Source organism: Morone saxatilis, unplaced genomic scaffold (assembly GCF_004916995.1).
Source record: "Morone saxatilis isolate NCDOM2014 unplaced genomic scaffold, NCSU_SB_2.0 Contig15, whole genome shotgun sequence".
NCBI classification, from domain to species: Eukaryota; Metazoa; Chordata; class Actinopteri; family Moronidae; genus Morone; species Morone saxatilis.
The window spans coordinates 4529852-4548628 of NW_023339707.1; the positions used below are offsets into that span (position 1 = coordinate 4529852).

At 41.4% G+C, this 18777-nt stretch overlaps 1 protein-coding gene across 2 annotated transcripts in view; it reads right to left on the reverse strand.

Annotated features, from left to right (window-relative positions):
• The window catches only part of LOC118324207 (plexin-A1-like), a 255757-nt gene that overhangs the window by 127545 nt on the left and 109435 nt on the right, over positions 1-18777 (reverse strand). For both annotated transcript variants that reach the window (XM_035656416.1, XM_035656415.1), the window contains exon 4: positions 7826-7957. In XM_035656416.1, the coding sequence (XP_035512309.1) occupies positions 7826-7957 (132 nt within the window). The remainder of the gene's footprint in view (positions 1-7825; positions 7958-18777) is intronic.

Sequence of the window (18777 nt, forward strand, 5' to 3'; positions counted from 1 at the left end):
ATGGCATGATGTGAATATACACGCCTATTAGTGACTACAGTTTTGTAATGGATTAAATAAACAAGATACAAAGTGATAAGAAGTGAGTTGTACAGGTGCTGGTAGGTGGATTTTGTCAATTTTGGACAAAGCCAGACTAGTTGTTTCTCCCATTGCAGTCTGTAGGCTAAGCTAAGCTAACCACCTGCTGGCTGTAGCTAGATATTCAAACTAACGATAAAAGAGTGTATTGATCTATAACTATAACTCTTACAGTGACATACAAAATTGTTCTCTTAAAGAATCAGTGTGTAGGATTCAGTGGCATTTAGTGTATAGTCGCAAACTTTAACTCCCACACTTCGCCTTCCCTTTCAAGCAAAGGAGAAACTTTGGTAGGAAAAATGCAAAAGGCCCTATCTAGAGTGTTTGGGTTATTCGTTCTGGCCTACTGTAAAAACATGGCGGTTCAACACGGAGGCCTCTGTAGAAGAGGACCCGCTCTCTCTGTAGATAAAAACGACATATTCTAAGGAAACGTTATATTCCATTTCTTACAACAGATCGTCCTCAATGTTATATACTGGACCTGTAACTATATATATGTATATGATTCATGGTACTCGGTGTTCCACAAATCTGCACATGCATTCAAACATACAAAAGTTTAAATTTTAAGATACACCCAGAATCATCCTCTCTCGTTCTTTTTATCACACACAAACATGCTCACAGTCATTCACTTTAGTTCTTTCACAAATCAGCTTTAGCCCATTTTCTTCTTCAGACCCAAGTCACGCCGTTCCTCTCAACCACATTAAGACATATATCTCTCTTTCTCTCTCTCTCTCTGTCTGTCTTTTTGACCGTCTCACAAATCACATTCTGATCAGCAGATCACTCATCTCTCTGCCTTGACAGACTGCTGACAGCTGGCGTGTGTGAGTGTGTGTATTTGTGTATTTGTGTGTGTAAGGAGGGATATTAGAAGATATCATGCCATCCGGAAACATGCTAGGCAATGCTAAATTTAAAAGAATCAAGAGTCTAGTATATAAATAATTTCTTTGGGTTTTTGACAACACATTGTACATATGATGGATATAATAACACAATAATATATAATATTCAAAAAGCAATTAGTTTAAAGTATTAGCCATCTTCATTTTTTCATGCTAGAATATATAGGCTAGTTAAAATAGATTATATATCTTTAATATAAAAAAAAAAACATGAAATATTTTAGGAAATTCTACGCTGAGTCAAATGCACTTGGTATTGAGGCAGTGTGATGTGCACACACACTGTTTTTCTTCCATTGACTACCACCATGTCCAGCTCTCGAACCCACAATAAAATCTCACAACACATCCAATGGGCCCATACAGACTGTTAATGAGCACAGGAGCAACTGCTATCAACACTTCCAGCAGCACTTCCTCTACCTTGTCAACTTAAACAGCTTTTCTCCACCTCAGGAATAGCCGGGCACAGCTCTTTTTTTCCAGAGTGGCTGTTTACATCTGCTTTGGAGAAACTGCACATTTTGATTATGAAAAAAAAAAAGTTAGAATTAAAGGCTGTTAATTATTGCACTGCTTAAATCCACGAGGGGGTTCAGTGGTCAGTAAAAGTCAAGTATTAAACTTGAGCTTTAGACGGCAGCAGCCCTGAAGGACTTCAATGTCTTGTTCAGAGACTTCAGAAATGATATTCACAGTTATCGTCGGCTTGAAATGACAGTGTCTTCAAGCAGTAGTCTTAACCAAACCACCCCGTCACTAATTTCAACCTGCCCACGCAAAACAACTGCTAAGACATGCCGTTCCAAAACCCAACTCACCAATTAGCTGACAGGGCCAAGGGCACAACCAGTAGATTTCAGTATCATGTCCTCATTATTCTCCCTGTCCCTGTCCCTGTCTTCACTAACATTTTTTAACAACTTAAAAGTTGGATAAACACCAAAGAAACTGCTTTAAAAAAGGAGCGCATGGCAGTCTTTTCTCCCTGACCTCCAAGTGCAGTAAATGCTGAGTGAATTGAATATGAACCCTCTCTGATGTGGTGCCAGGAGTAGGGTTTCTCCACTGTGCAGTACAGTACGGCTAAGTACGTTTCTGTACTGTAGCTAAATCGATACACGGAGGTACATCATCAGACCATTATGCCACTGTCTGGGCGGCCTCGAGGAGGCAGAGGCGAAGGCTTTTGCTGCCAACAGGTCACCTTACGAAGCTGTTTTACAAGCGGAGAAGCGCGACCTTGCCCTGTGAGCTCAGTAGTGGAAATTACGGCACAGAAAAAAAAAAAAAACAGACTGGGCTTGGCCTCACAAGCGTACTGTACAACACAATTAATAGATTACAATCCCCAAAACAAACTCAAACTCAGCCCTCAAGCTCTTTCAGTCTGTATTGAAAGAAAAGAATAACTCATTTCAATTGGAAATCGGTGAGTAGAAAGAAGCAAGACTGGTGATTATTATGATAAGTGAGTAATCTGGTACAAAGGTACAGTAGAAATCAATAGATTATGAGCTGTAACCCACTTAGTCATTCACTTTAAAGCAATTAGATGATGTCATCCATAGGGACATGTAGGACACAAGACATATTTCTGTCTCACTGACGTCCACAACAGAGGCCGATGACAGGATGAAAAATCTCTCTTACCCTGCTGTTTTTATTAGATCGGGACAATTTGACCATGTAACGAGGAAACAACGGCAGTGATAAAACTGATTTAGTCCCATTGTTCATTTTTATGAGCGCAAAAATGATGTGATACGACTGAACAGAAAGAGATAGACCAAAAGCGAAAGGCAGGAAAAGATACACAGAGTGAAAGAACATGGCGAGACTGCCTGTGTGTGTGTGTGTGTGTGTGTGTGTAGCAGAGACACAAAGAGAGCCATATATAAATCCATCGCTCGCTAATCGAAAACTCTCCTCTCGCAGTGAATCGGACAGTTTTATGTTTTCGCAGTATGTGTGTGTGCTTGCTTCTCTGAGTCAGTGCTGCTATACAGATACGCAGTCTATACACTGCAGTCCAATCCACCACTTTTAATTATGTGTGTGAGTGAATATGGGAAAAGGTAAATTGCTCTGTCAAGCTAGGAAATGGGCTTTTTGATGTTTGAGGTCTCATCACTTGGCATTTCTATTATTCAACAAGGAGAGAGGAATGGAAGGATGAAGAGGAGGAGGAGAGAAGAAGAAGAGGACAAACAGGGCGAAGGTATTGCCTCACTTCTGAAAGTGATCATCAAAGACAGTATGTATAACAGGCTTTCAAGCAACGTGGTGAGAAGAGTCCCAATGCAGACCTCACTGAGGACCTGAGGTCTATCTATTACTTCCTTCTGCAGACATTGTTTTGGTTGTATGGTTCAAACCAAGCCAACAGGAAGAGAAGCAGGCTTTGGAGCCATTTTGACATAGTGGCCAAACCATGTAATCACAGCAGTGGCGTCCGTCACATGATGCACACTGGCCCAAAAATGATTTATCACATACGTTTTCATTGTGAAAGAAACAGCTGTAAAACTGTGGTCACATTTTTCTGAGCGTCACAAACACTCACATTGTACTTGATTTTGATCAGTTCAGTCCAATAACATTTTGAAAGTTCAGAAAAGCTACACAATTAAATAATTTTATCCAGATTCAAGTTAGCGTATCGTTAAACCAGAAGTTCATCCAGGTAAATTCTTTATAGTGGGAAGTGGGTTTTTGGGCTTCTCTGAGCAGCTTTCATAAGAATGAATGGAATACCCTTCAACGCTGTATCTAGTTCTCTTTATACGTCCATAGTTCAAACAAGCAGTGGTGCTAAACCCTACGCTGCGTACCACCCAGCACTGAACAGCAGTCTGACAGTGTTAGCAACTTGCTAACCAGCATTTGGCAGCTAAAGAGCCAGATATTTCCCTCAGGAACCCTCCCTTGTGGACCAAACAGAGTTGTAATGAGAATTAATATGAAACTTACATTTACATTTTGCCACAAAAAATTACCCCAGATGAATACAAATGTCCCCCTGTGTCGGCTACATGTGTAAGTAGGCAACTATTTGCTAACATGTTAGCAAAAACAACTCTATATAGTGATAATGTATCAATGTGTCTGTAGTTTGTTTTACTTCCCCTAAAAAAAAAAGAATGATTGACTTTTTTCAGGTGTAGCTAAACATATTCTGAATTTAGGAGAAATATTTCTTTTTTTATTTGCACCTTTCTGCTCTTGATAAGAAGAAGATAATAACACATAACTTGACAAACACATTATCAGCTATACAAGCTACTCTTTATTAACACCCGACTAACGTTAGCAATAAGTTTAGCATTACGTTTTTTATTCAAAACTTGCTTGTACTAATGTTAGTTACAAATGTCCTTAATAAAACATAGAGGATGAAATTATAGCTATAATATTGAACATTCTCTGACAGCAAATTTTTACTAGCACATTTGCAAATATGGAAGACAATTAGCTTATTAGCTACCTCCAGCAGATTTACATTAAAGTGTTGATTAATGTGCATTGTCCCTAGTAAAAAAAAATAAATACGTAAAATAAATATCGTTACATTCTCATCCTGAGCAAAAGGGAGCGGGTTCACAGTTGGACCCTTGTGGGCATGGCAAACCCATGGCAGCCATTTTGGAGGCAAAAGTGGCTACATTTTTAAACGTTAGCTGTCGCTAAACGGCTGGTCAAATGTGGTTAAACTGTGCTATTGCTGATGATTTCTACCTTAATGGACTGCATCCCTGAATTCAATTAAACAAGTCCAGAGAAAACAGCTATAGTTTGTCTTTTGGATACTTTTTTTGGCTTGAAAACAGCAGAAGTTTATACACCCCTGGGCTTGGCCAGCGACCTTAAACCACGATGCATTATCTCTAGTCCAGACAGCCTCTGGCAAGGAAGACACTGCTCATCAGTAGGCCAGGAAGGCTCTGCACACACTCTGGTCCTGTACCGTCTGGTACACAAGTTCACATTCTGCAGCAGAGGGAAGATCCTCATTCTATTCTATGCTGTCTGAAGTCGCTACTGGGAGAGCAGTTACTCCACAAACTCACTCCATCTGAGAGAGACAGAAGTGAGGACCCCTAAGAATATTGAAAAGATGAGGCAGGAACAGTCGCAGAAAGGAACGGACCATATCCTGCAAACCAATTATATTTTCCCACCTCCTCAGCTTTCACTACCTCTCTCTCCTTTTCTGTTTCATTCTCTGACTGGACTGTGAATTTGGTCAAGGTTGAAACTCTAGAAGTGAAAGACCATTACTGCTGTACAAAGAGATGGTCATTCCATCTCATCCTCTCTGTCAATTAGTGTGATTCTGACTTTCACAGAAACAAAATTACACAGAATGAAAAGATACATTTTAAACCACAGCACAGATCTGATGCAGAAAATGCTAGTAGCCTACAACAGTAGTATCACATAAAAAGACAAACTTACATAAATCCCCAATATCTTTAACAGTTAATGGTAAATGAATTCACGTTTTAAGAAATATGCTTATGCGTGTAAGTAATTCTGCCCAGCCAAGAAATCTTTACAGCACACAGACCTACAGCTAGTTGTTTTTCCAATTCTCTTTCTGTGATGATTAAATAAATTAAAAGTGGTAATTAATAAAATTTAAATGTGTTGTGTATTTTTTAAGCTACCTGTTTCCCCCTACTTCACTCATTATGCTAAGCTATGCTAATGATGCTGGCTGTAGCCTTAGATTTAACATGGCAAACAAACATGGCAGAGGTATGAATCTTTTTATCAAATGCTCAGCAAAAAGTAAATAAGTATATTTCCCAAAGACTGAACTACCCTGAAACTGTACTCTACTCTCCAGGTTTTATAAGACAATTCCTCCCCAAGCAAAAACCGTGCCAGACATACACAGTAACATTCCTTTACTGGCTATATTTATAAAATATCACCATGTATCATCTTGAAGGGAAGCATTGTGGTTTATACGAGGCTTCTCTCCTGTCACTAGACCTCCCTACAGTCACTGCACTAACATGCGCAGGCATGTAGTGGACATATCAGTGCTCATCAAAAATAAAACACTGGCTTTAATAATTGAAAGACTTTCTGGTGGCAATGGCAGTCATCTTTAATGCAGACGACAGGAGTTAAAAGGGAAAATCTGATAACACTCCCGGCATGAACCTTAACACATCCTGTTGAGCAGCTGCTCCCTAAAACAGAGATACTCGCAGAACACAGGCCCAGTGCTGGGATTACCCTTCTAACCGATATCATTGTTTAAGTCGTATAGTCTCTGTTGACAGCTCACACTTTTTCTGTTAACATATATTCCTAAGGTTTCCCAAAGCTCTTGTGTTCTCTTATCTTTGTTAAAAGTTTTGACCTTCTTGCCACTACTTTTTGTTATATTGCTTATTATAACTAGTACTTCTGTACTAGCCTTATTCTACTGTCTGCAGTGTTTTGAATCCAAGAACACATATTCTACTGCTTCTAATCTTGTTAATGTTGCAGCTGAACTCCTTTGTAAATGTTAAGAGAATGAGAATATAATCCCATTCTGAATCAACCTTTTCTTTCTTTGCATGCATACATGATTCTGTGTATATGTATGTGTTTGTGTGGGTGGACTCCCTCTGCCTGGATATGTATTTATGCATCTCCCTGTATCGTACATTTCAGCTTCCTGGATCACTATCCATAATCGAAGGGCCTTATTTCCCCTGTCACATCAACACCGACGCTGTCCGCTGGTATCAATTACACTCCACTTCCTCTCTGTGCCTATTCAGACACATGGAAGTCAATTATGTCTAATTGCTGGTAAATTACACAGCACTCACATGGCAGCTACTGTCTATGTATCAGTGAAGTCTTGTTGAAGGTTAGCACATCACAGTCATTAACTGTTATGAGATAAGAGAGTCGTGCAGTTAAACGAAGGAGAAGAGGCGAACTCTGCAGTATCAGACTCTCATGAATGAAGATACGTACATCCAACATGCCAGGACGGCAAGATTATATCGCACATATTAGTCTGCAGATGATGTCACTATGGGAACAGACATGTCAATAAGATAAAGCATCTTAAAATATAAAATATTTATACTGAGCATCACTCACTATTGTCAAAAAAAAAGAATTAATCCATCTTTCAGCTGAATAATTTTACTCTACAAAATATATACTTGAGACCTGTTCACACATGAAAGTGTCACAGCGAAATTCATCTTCACGTCTTTGCAAAATATTGGCTGTCACACTTTAAAAATAAATCTCTCACTCCAATTAATATGCAAAGGTTGCATATATACTGCATCCCTGGTGGAATGGTGGTTTGAGGCTTCATCCTATATGTATGACACATTTTAATATTCATTATTTTAATTAGCATGTGTGTGTTATACTGCTTGAATTGCAATTGTGTTTGTGCAGTTTTTATCTGGTACTGTATGAGTGTAATTAGCTTGATTGCTCACTCCCCCCCAGTGTGTTTGTAAGACATCTTTCCTTATGTAGTCTTAATGGTGCTATTCCACTGTCTTCATAACCTTCACTCTGTATATTGTGAGTAGTGAGGAAGGCTGCATGTGTTGTTGTAAACACTCGTATGAGCATATGAACACATCTGAGTGTGGACGCAGTGTGTGCATATTGTTGCAAACACACACACTGAGCTAGGTGTGCGTGTATTTGTATGCCATAGGCTGTCACGTATCGCTAGACAAGATAAATGATATTTAGTTTTCATTTCCTTACGGTTGTCAAGGGCAACTGCAGGCTGCATTATGGGCCACAGTAGATCATCTTATTATGTGTGCTTCTCATACCTGTTTATCGGTGAGGGCGTATAAGTACTGATGTTCCGGACTGAAGAGCAGATCTCTTAGGATTGGGCTCCCTTTGCTCACCACCACATTCTCATACAGCAAGGCAGGCTGGGAGATGGAGTTCACCAAAATCTGGAAGACAGAGGAAAATGGCTTGATTATAATCCAATGTTTCTTAAAATTAAAACAGGATAACTCTGAATAATCCAGAGGGCTCACAGAGATAAATACACCCCAGGTATAAAAACAATATATAATTCCCATTGTGGTTATTGATGAAAGCAAGAGGCATGGATTTGAAGATGAGAATAATGTTAGATAATAAAAGGCAGAAGCTGTTCCCTTTTCTCATTTCTCAGTTTGAACACCCTCAATTCCTTTCCTCGCCTCCTCTCCCTGTGTCTTAGTCCCTCCTAACTGGTATGCGAGCAGAGGAGGCGTGAGTCGAGGCGACAGGTATTTAACAAAATGAGACATCCTTTCTACGGAGTCATGATTTTAAACCAACATGAATACGAATACGATGCGTGGCGCATCTTCATCATCTGTCCATTGTCACGCCTCTTTTACATGTCACGGTCAATGGGCATCCTCGCTCATAGTTCCTCCGGCAAGCCTCCTCTCTCCTCCAGATGCAGGAATTGAGACATCCTTCAAGATGGCACGCTGAGATCGATTTCTGGGTCACGGGCAGGAGGACGGAGGAGAGAGGAGACAGGCTGCCACAAAATAGAGAAATGAGAAGAGCCCTGTGTCTGTCAGCTTCCAAGTAGTGTTAGCTTGCCAACTTGACCGGTGTAGTTTTATGTTGAAAGTTAGCTTCAGCTAGGTAGTTAGCGGAAAGCTGGTGCTACTGTACCGGCGGTTCAACATGGTGGTTTTGGGTCTGTACTGTGTATAATTCACCATTATTATATTTTAATACTCCCATGTGCATTTCTTTATCACTATCGTCAAACATCAGTTGGTCAGTGCTGAACACAGTTTTTCCGAAAAAAAAAACAAAAAAAACTATGAAGAATTTCTTGCTGAACACTTGAAATTTGCAAGTCATGCCATCAAGTCAAGTGTCTTCTCATCCACAGAAATTATGTTGAAGAAAATGATGTGTTCACTTCCACCTCATGTAAAAGCAGCAAATTCCCATTTCATCTAGTGTAACTCTTAAAACGTTTACTTTAAATGTTCCCGTCAGCTGAAAAACCGCTACTGAAGTGACAGATGACAATTTCAGCACTTTCATTTGGTTGTCAATTTATGCTGAAACTCAGAATTGTACCAGTTGGTTATAGTGCGGCGCTGTAGAGGGTCTAACTACAGTACACAACTAAATAATGGCTCTTTTGTTGGTGCTTACAATGTTAAGTCTACTGACAAAATTACAGAGTTATGTGGATTGCTGCCTGTGTACCAGCAAGTAAATGGTTTTCTCCTTCCCTCTGTACTTTTTTTTGTCTAGATCTTTCTCTTTCTAATTTCCCGACCTCCATCTGCTCATCCATCACCTGACAGCAGTTTAGTCTGCTGCAACTTTTCTGTTTTTCTGTCTAGACTCACTCTGTCATCTCTCTTTTTTTTTTCTCCTCAGTCTCAACAGTCTCTGTGGTTATTATCTGCCAAATCACTACCAGAGTTTCCTTAATCTTTTTCTTTTTCCGAACAGAAGGTTCATTAACAGACAGGCTGTCACCCCTGTGTGCTTTTGTTTCTTAAGAGGAGGAAGCGGCTTTGGTTAAAAGTCAAGTGCTTAGACAAATCAGCTTTGAGGAGTTTACTCAGTGGGACATTGAGAGTTTAAAATCTATGAATTTACACTAAAAGGTTAAAATGTGAGGTATGTTAAGTTTGGTTTTGTTCCAGAAGTCATCAGACTGATCAATCACAGTACAAGAAATCAGTCAGTTGTGTAGACAGATGCACCTGCACTTTTGAATTTAATCCTTGTGCATGTCTTCTAACACTGTCACTTATATTTTTAGATAATAATAAATAAATTGACTGTGTGTACACATTGCTCCTTGAGGGACAAATAAAGTATTTTGAGTTAAACTGTTTACAGCTGATCTGGGCAGCTGGGTATTAAGTATCATGTATTAACTTGTACGGACTGCATCTGGACATTTCCATTTGTGTTGTCCAAGTTGCAAAATGGAGAACTTTTCCTGACTTTCAAAAGTGTGTGTGTGTGAATAAGGTGTATCCCAGTTGTTACTGTCCAAAGGTCATTTGTTTTAGCAGTCCCTTATGTTGCTCCCACATGAACACAACACACACTGAAACTTTTATTGATGTGAGTGTGACCTTCTGTCCCCTTGTATTTCTGGTTCTGATGATCTCTCTCTCTCTCTCTGTCCACAGCAGTTTGGGCGAGCTTACACTCACACATTCACTCACACGCTCACTCACACGCTCACTAAAGGGGAAAAAAACAACACCTTATTCCAAAACTGCTACATGCCCCGAGCCGCAGCATCACTAATGAAGAGTGAAAGACCGTGGTGGAGCGAGGGGGGAATAGGAGCACGGAGCGTGCCCTACAGCTCGGGGCAGAGGGCAGTTGGAGTGGGATTCAGGTCAGCTGGCACAGAGAGGGACTGCAGACTGGAGCAGGTGACTGTAGAGTCTCATCTAGTCTACTAGCCTGCAGGTTCCTGCTCTCCTTCTGCGACCTCTGCTCTCTGGAAGTTAGTGTGTCCAAACAGACTTCTCACTGAGAAAGTGGCAGCACTTAAGGGTGAGAAAACTTGGATTAACCCTCCAATAATTCCCTTCTTTCATTTGCTGTTCTTCGAATCGACACAGAGATGTTGCAGACTGTGCAATCACACTGAGTGGAAAACTTTATAGAACCTAGACTTCCACTCCTTGTCTCTGTGTAGTCTGTGCTCACTAAATTCAAAGCCATAAAAGTGAGAAAAAGGGGCGACAGTGGGGCATCTGGAACTTTTTTATGTCCAGTTTCTCACTTATTAGCAGAGAGCCCAGGCTATAAGATGAAAGAGCCTCTGCTACAAAAGCAGTGTCTACCTGTTTTAAAAGCGCTTATTAAATATGCTTTAATAGCTGCTCCCAGGATAATTATTAGACCAAAAAAACTCCATAAAGGTTCCCACTTTGATGTTACTGACAGCTTATGAGTCATTAAAGCAGACTGTTTTTTTACTTACTGATTAGTTTACCTCTTTGGAGCGAGACAATCATACGTATTTTTATCTTGCTCAGCAGTGCCACTCGCCGATGAGTGCAACGAACATTAATTGCTGCTATTTGCATTCAAATTATCCACCAATAAATTAGTTTCAAAACACAATGTTTATTTGGAATATATGCAGGCTTAAATGACATATCAATTCAGTTACTTCAGCAAAAGATGAAGTATCGTGCAGAGCGGGGATGCAGAGCTGGGTGTTATTACTCAATTCCCCATTTATATTCCAGGCATTTTAAGCTAATGCTCTTTTCCAGGGTGATGTACGTCGAGGAAGCAGGAACAGGTTGTGTGTCTTGCTTAAGGACAGGGCAATAAGAAATGCCTCATGTCTTTGACCTTTCAGCTGAAGTACGGTCTCTCCAGGCCACCTTGAGTTACACAACGCTACGGTGACAACACAGTAGAGAAAGTTGGGATCAGGAAGAAAGTTAAAGGTGACTTTTCCTAATGAGTCTGCAGCCCCATGCTCTGACTTTGGAGCTACATCCCCTCTTTCTCCCCATCTTTACCATCCCGTGTGTCCCTCTCTTGGACCTCTCTGTCTCCTGTGTCCTCCTGGGATTAGGCTCATTACCAAACCAACACTGATATTACCAAGGACACTATAACCCTTACACACACACACAGCTCTATAAATGCATGCCTAAGTTACGCACACTTGCACAAATGTTCCAACAAGTCCTCTTAACTAACACAAAAAGGCTTTTGAACAAACACTGCTTTGTCACTTTATTTGTGAGGACGCCTCCAATATGCACATTCTATCCTGCTGCCTAGTCAAAAGTATCTGCCCTGGAGGCAGTATCAAGAGCAGCAGGAAGGTGTAAGTTCATATCACAGGTGAAGTGGTATTTTTATACCAGGACAACCGCTCTTATTTAAAACATATGACTAGAGTTACTCCAAAACAGTATTCAAAAGTTGTGTTGTGTATCACATGAAATGTCCTGGTTATAATGCTCTTTATGGAGGCAAAAAGGCTCAATTTCCAGATAAAGTGAACCCTCAAGACAACCCAGCTCTGCTGTGTATGAACATTAAACATCATGTAATCAACTGACATTATGAAACTTCCTCATAAACAACTAGAACAAAGTTGACCTAGTTGATAGAAACGTAAAATGTTAACATTTACATAATGTTGAGTGCACTGAGTGCTGATATGTGTTGATGTTCTATCTTAAACTGTTAAGGCCTGTGACATCATCAGCCTAAGTGATGCAGAGCTAGCATTTCCTGACCCCTCTACCTGCCCCTGATGATGGCTTTAAAGAAAAGGAGACAGCTTGAAACTGCACCACTTTCTCTGTCCTTTTTTTGGGTTAACTCAACTCTTGCAGTATCTTGACATGCGTACATTTTGGCATGATTTAGTTAAAGATCCCCTCCAGACATGTATATACATAACCTATATACAATGTCTGCTTGGAACAATAACGTGATATAATAAGATTTTCAGTGAGCACAGAGAAACTTTCCACTTTCAGCAGATGAATGTGAAAACATCCTTCTAGAGTCAAACTCTGCACAGACAGCATTCAAACACACGCTGTGGAGACCAGAAGAGCACCTGATTTTTGAGTGGAGGGGAACTTAAGCTAGCGATTGTTTTGTAGCAGATGCACTCACTGAAAGAAGTCGGGGTAGGGTTGAAGGCAAAAGTTGATAATGATGGTGGAGACAGATGAGGTGGGATGAAGGTGGGAGGTGTAGTAGAATAGAGAGAGGGATGTGTGTGTGTGTGTGTGTGTGTGTGTGCGCACAGAAGTGTGTGGGGAGTGTGTAGAGGAGGACAAGGTAATAAAAGGGAACAAAGGGGAGTAATGAGCTTTGGCTGGAGTGCTGCAGTGATTAATACCATGCTGGGTTCAACCACCGGTCACACCTTTGGGTCAGGTGAGCCGGGAGAACACAACCACATGCTATCAATTCTTCACTTTCTCTGAACCATCTTTCACTTTTTTAAAAAACTTTCCTTGATTCTTTTTGTTTCCCGTTGGCTTTATTTGACTTCCTTTCCCTGGTTCCTTCTCACTCGATGATGACGCATTGATTTTAAGTTCATTATCCAATTTTGCACCTGTATTTTATCCCCCAGTTATTCCTTTATTTCCTTCTTTACACCATTTTATCTATATTTATCTATATCTCCTCTTCCACCCGTTTCCCTTCCTTTCCTTCCCTTTCCCTGTTGAGATTTCTCCCTTCCGTCTTCCTTTCCCTCTTCTTTCTGCTTCAAGACTAACCCCCCTCCACCCCACTTGTCTTTTTTCTTCGCTCACAGACACAGACCTCTTTCTCCTACTATGTGTGTGCGTCTGCCTGCGCATGTGTGTCCAGACACAGCAGTGCCCTGTCCAACCTCAGCTGTTAAACATCTAGTTAATTACACGGCCGGACAAAGGGAGGGACGATGAAGAGAAAGGGGGAAGGATGCGGAGAGGGGGGGAGAGAGAGAGGAAGCTTGTTAACCTTGTTAGCATTTCTCACTGAAACCAATGTTACGAATGTCCGGTGAGGACGAGTAATGAACCAGGGTCCTAAATGTTCAAGTAGCTCTTTGATGATGGAGGGAACAGAGGGAGGGAGAAAGGCATTTCTTTAATGAAATCTATGGTGGCGTGTGTAAGTGTGTGTGTGTGTGTTAACAGCTCCTCGTCGCATTCATGATCCCTAATGAAATTGATTTTGGTCTCATCTGTTGAGAGGAGGGTCTGAATACGCAGACGCAGACATGCACACACACACACACACACACACACGGTGCTAATAACTCTGACAGCAGGATTCCGTTTCCAAAGGGAATTTCAATTTAGTACTAGAGTTAGTAAAAAAAAAGGTAAATAATTAAACGGGCAACTAGTCACATGTTCAAAAAGAGTCAATGTGATCAGTGACAGTGAGCGAGAGACAGAGAGAGAGGGGGGGAGAGACTGAATGGTGTCAATGTGAGTTGGCGGGGTGGGATTTATAAGGTAGTCATCTTAGTGAATGTGTATGTGAGTGTGTGCGTCTGACCCTGACTGGAGGGCATCCAAAGTATCACAGCACACCTGCTGACTACACAGTCTACAGCGCGCTCTCTCTCTCCACACACACACAAACGCTTTGGTGGTAGAGCCACATCAGCGAGACAGGTTACTCCGAGTGAAATTAATCATCGTTCTTTTGTCGCACCGCTGCTCTCACAACAGGAGGCCGGCCCCAGGTGACACACACACATATGCACACACATATACACACACAAAGAGTGACAGGCAGACAGCTGGCCGGTGACAGCATGTCACTACGAAGCTGTTTCCCCTAACAGCTAACAATAGTTGGCTCTGGTTAAAAGAGAACATGGTCAAGGGAATGTACAGTACACACTGTCACTGTTTAAGTCAGATACAGTTTTTTGAATTTTTTTATGCTCTAATAATAACTGCAATCCAATGGCAATGCCAAAGATTTAATGCAGGAAAGCTGCTTTGGAGCTCAAATTGATCATATGTGGCTATTGTGGTCGGACAAGAATGCTTTGAGGTTGATTAGACTTCCTGGAACACTAGCAAGAACAGAAACATTAAAAAACACATAAAGATGACTTGCTGTTTTTGCTTCCCAAAGTCAAATCAGTGCACATCTTTATAAAGTATCTTTAAGCTCACCTGTTTACTTTGTCTTTTTTTGTGATCTTATAACTTTATTACAACTTGAGTCTTGTTTTTTTGAGTTTTTGCCATTATTACTTCTTCATTACTTCTTTTTTGGGGAGCTTTTAATGGCTTTAATTTGATAGGACAGGTGAAAATAAACAGGTAGAGAGAGGGGAGATGACATGCAGCAAAGGGCTGCAGGTTGGAATCAAAGCCGGGTCACTGCAGTAAGTTCTTGCCATTATTTCTATGGCCTGGCTTTGAATACATTGAACTATAACTAATTGCTGAGATCTGGAAAGTCAACAACATCGCTACAACAAAGTCAAACAGGGCAAGAAGTGAGCGTTCGGACAACCAGACAGGTTGTTAACAAGCCAACAGCGTTCTCGTTTCTACCACTTACTTCCCACTTATTTGCAGTAAGTACAGCGGGTCAGAGTTGAAGGTCTAACTGTGATGGATGATTACAACGGACAGTTTAGGCAATCTCACCATTCACCATCGTTTTTTGAAACCTGATGATGATCATGCAACTGTCCTATTGCCACCTTCACAGATCTCATATATTAACTTATAAACCTAGGAATGACGACCAAAACTATAAAAAAAAAGGGAGAAAAAAGAGATTTTCAGTACAAGGGAATCATGCAAAAACTTGGAAAATTAGCGCTGACATGTGAGTCTTCCAGTAGCCATTGTTTTGAGCAGCAGTGTAGCGTTTTCACTTTCAGCTGCCTCTGCTTGCCAGGATGTGACAGGGGTGGCTAAAGCAGCAAGAGCAATTAGATACTCTCACATTAAAAATCCTCAAAGGTATAAATTTGACAACAGCTCGAATTATACTGATGTTATTTTTCTTCCCCAGACCCCTGGCCTGCTTTATTAGCACCATTAGCACTGTAAGGATCTCTCATTGAAACAGCAGGGCACTGGGAGCGTCAAAATGTCACTGCTTCCCTTTGACTTAGATCCCTGCTGGGGAAATATGTGCTCTAAAATGACACTTTATAACCAGAAGACACTCACAGAAGACGTCTCTTTCTATTCAAGTCAGGAGCACGCAGATAAGCACACGCGCACGCAACTCCCTTCACCGGCGCTGCATCTGTACCCTTCTTGTCAGATAGTACGACAGGACGCAGCACTTTCTCTGCTGTCAGCCGGGCTGGGCTTGCATGGTCGCATATATGTGTGTGTTTGTGGGTCTAAGGCCTCTTTAATCTTTCACAAGCATGATGGACTTGAGTTTTCCCCTCAGCATTGCTCTCACAAGCTGTCTTCCAGTACACACACACAGCTCGCCTCCCCTGCCTGCTCCTATCATAACCACAAGCTGTAACCGGTCCCTGGAACGGCCGCTTACTTCGTTCTTCATTCTCTTTGCCGTCTTTGCTTCTTCACTTTCATCCCTCTGCCGACACTCTCTTCTTCTTTTCTGCCCCTCTTGTTAACTTCATCTCTACATCTCTCTCATCATCTTCTTGCACTCTTCTTTGTTCTCACCCTCCCTCCTTCCCTCTTTTATCCCCTCACATCCACCTTGCCCCCATCCTTCCACTGCAAAAAAAACCTGTCATTCTCAGTGATTTAGTCTCATTTTTTATCTTAAAGAAGTGAAAGACTCTGCCAGCGGGTGTCCATAAAAGAGCCCTTAATTCAACTGCTGTCTCACTTATTTGTGTCATGAAACAAGGTAGAATAATGCAGATCACTCAACAAAAAAATTACAACTTATTAACTTTACTGTCTTGAAATGAGTTGATATGCATTGAAATCAAGTGGAATTGTCTCTGCCCGTTGGCAGTTTAAGATTGGATTAAATAACTTGTTAAGGTAGGTTTTGTGAGGCCCCTCATTCCTCCTCTCCTTCGCTCTCACTGTGCCATGCCACACCTGAGAATGCTTCTGACATAACTAGGTCTGGCTGTATGCTGAAACAGTGGCTCCACATTCCCCCCCGAGGCATCTCCTGCAGGCTGAGGCCAATGTGAAGCTAATGGCATCCACGTGCTTATGCAGAATGTAATGGCATGGTTGCTGCTATGAAATCTAGGACCAGCTGGGAGAATGTGGGTAAGGTAGACTGTAATTATAAGCAGGTCTTAGGCGAGTTTATGTGCGTGTATATCTTTAATTTTGAAATCATATAATGCTTAAAGAGTGTGTGTTCTCTCTTATCTTTCCCTGGTAAAATGCCTCGAATGCATCACCAAACATAAAAGCGTTGGTAACCGTTCTTCCTGCTGAAGCGGTCATGAGAAAGAAAGGTGGCATTGAAGCACATCTGACCTTCCTGTGGAAGAAGATGAGGAAAATAAGAGAATTTCCCCCACAGGGAGTGATGTCGGGCAGTAAACGTGTTACTCAGTAACGAGTTTGGAGAACGTGCAAAGTCAGTGTCCTTCACTGTGAGGACAGGACTTCAGGAGTGCTGTGCGCAGACACTGGAGCTAGATGTTGATGAGCAGTGAAAAGCTCCGGTGGACGGGTCGGTTGCTCCTCAAAGTTATTTTTCAAGGTAACTGACAGGGAGCGATAGACACGACTGGCTGATGAAGGCACAAAAGGTTTTGTCCAAAAGGTCCAAAATTTATGAATTACGAACAACTTTTCCCTGATGGATAAGATGTATCTTGCTTATTTTTTTTCTCTCATTTTTCTGTGTATCAGCTACCTGAAACAAACACAAGGCCAGTAGTATCTCTGACAGAGAATTACTGACGCTTCTGTGGCTGTCAGTCTAGGTCCAGCTAGCACTGGGGTTGTTTGGTCAAACCACTTCTTTCTTTAACTTTCATGCTTCACTTATGAACTAACATGGAAGTCATAAAAGACCTATGTATAATAAAAAATCAGCTTGCATGTCAACATATCTAATTGGGGTATGCTCGACTGACCCATCCTCCTCTAAATTCTATGATATGGTTGAAAGCTCCAGAAAAAGTTAGCTTTGAGAGTTGGAATGTTTTTTTCCAAGCTGTCAGTTAATATATACTCCACCTAATTCTGCTTCTACTAGTAGCACAGCACTGTAGAGCAATAGGAGCAATAATACTGCAGCAGTAATATCATCATTACTGCTGAGTGGCACAAGTGCTCTGGTTGCTCAGAAGCATTTTTGTTACTTTAAACACAGCAGTAGAGTGCTAATTTGAGGCAACGCTCCACCAGGAGAAGTAGCAGTAAGCAGATACCCTGTTATGTCAAAGCAGTGCAGTGGTGAACAGATTCTCAACCCTGTGTTTCCACATGTGTAATGATGCCCTGTGTAGCATGTGACGATTTCAAGGTGAAACGGAGCTAGGTTAATGGAGAGAGAACAATCAGGACAGAGGATGCATTTCTGCACCCAAATATAACTGCTGGCCCTGAGCTATTGTTTTCACACTTCCACCATAATAGTTTTATCTTGACAGCTCTGAGATGACGACAAGTGAGGACAAATCTTCATCTCTCTAGCTCTATCGGTGATGTGTGTGTGTGTGTGTCTGTATTTGCATCTGCACAGCGTTTCACTTCCCTCGCAGTATCTGATTTGGCACCACCACCTCTCGCTTGCTCCTCAGAGCTTTGGAAACAATTGCATTTCTCTTTTGTTTTCCTCTCTTCTCTCTCTATCCATCTGTCCCTCTCTCGTCCCGCTCTCTCTTCAACTTGTCACGCTCCCTCTCTTTTGCATTTTTCCCCCTTGATGTACCAGCTCAGCTGACACACATGAGCAGCCAAGCAGAACACACTTGTGTATAGCGGAGCCTAGCAGCCTGCGTAGGTGTGAGTGTACGTTTCTGTGTGTGTGTGTGTGTTTTGGCCTGCAGTGAGTGGTGAAACTACTGCTAAACTAGCTCAATTTGTCAAGAGCAGAGAGGTGTGGGCCTCGAGGACCACTGCACCGCTGTCTTCAAGGTAAACACGGGTATGGATTTAAAAGAAAAGAGAAAGAATTTCAAGGATAAAATTCCAATAGTTGCTACACACCAGCTTTGTATGTTCACACACACACACACACACTATTCTGTTCCTTTGGATCAGCCTGAGTAGAGCAAACACCGAGAGGAAAAGATACTTCATCACTGCCACTCCTTCAGTGTGTGTGTGTGTGT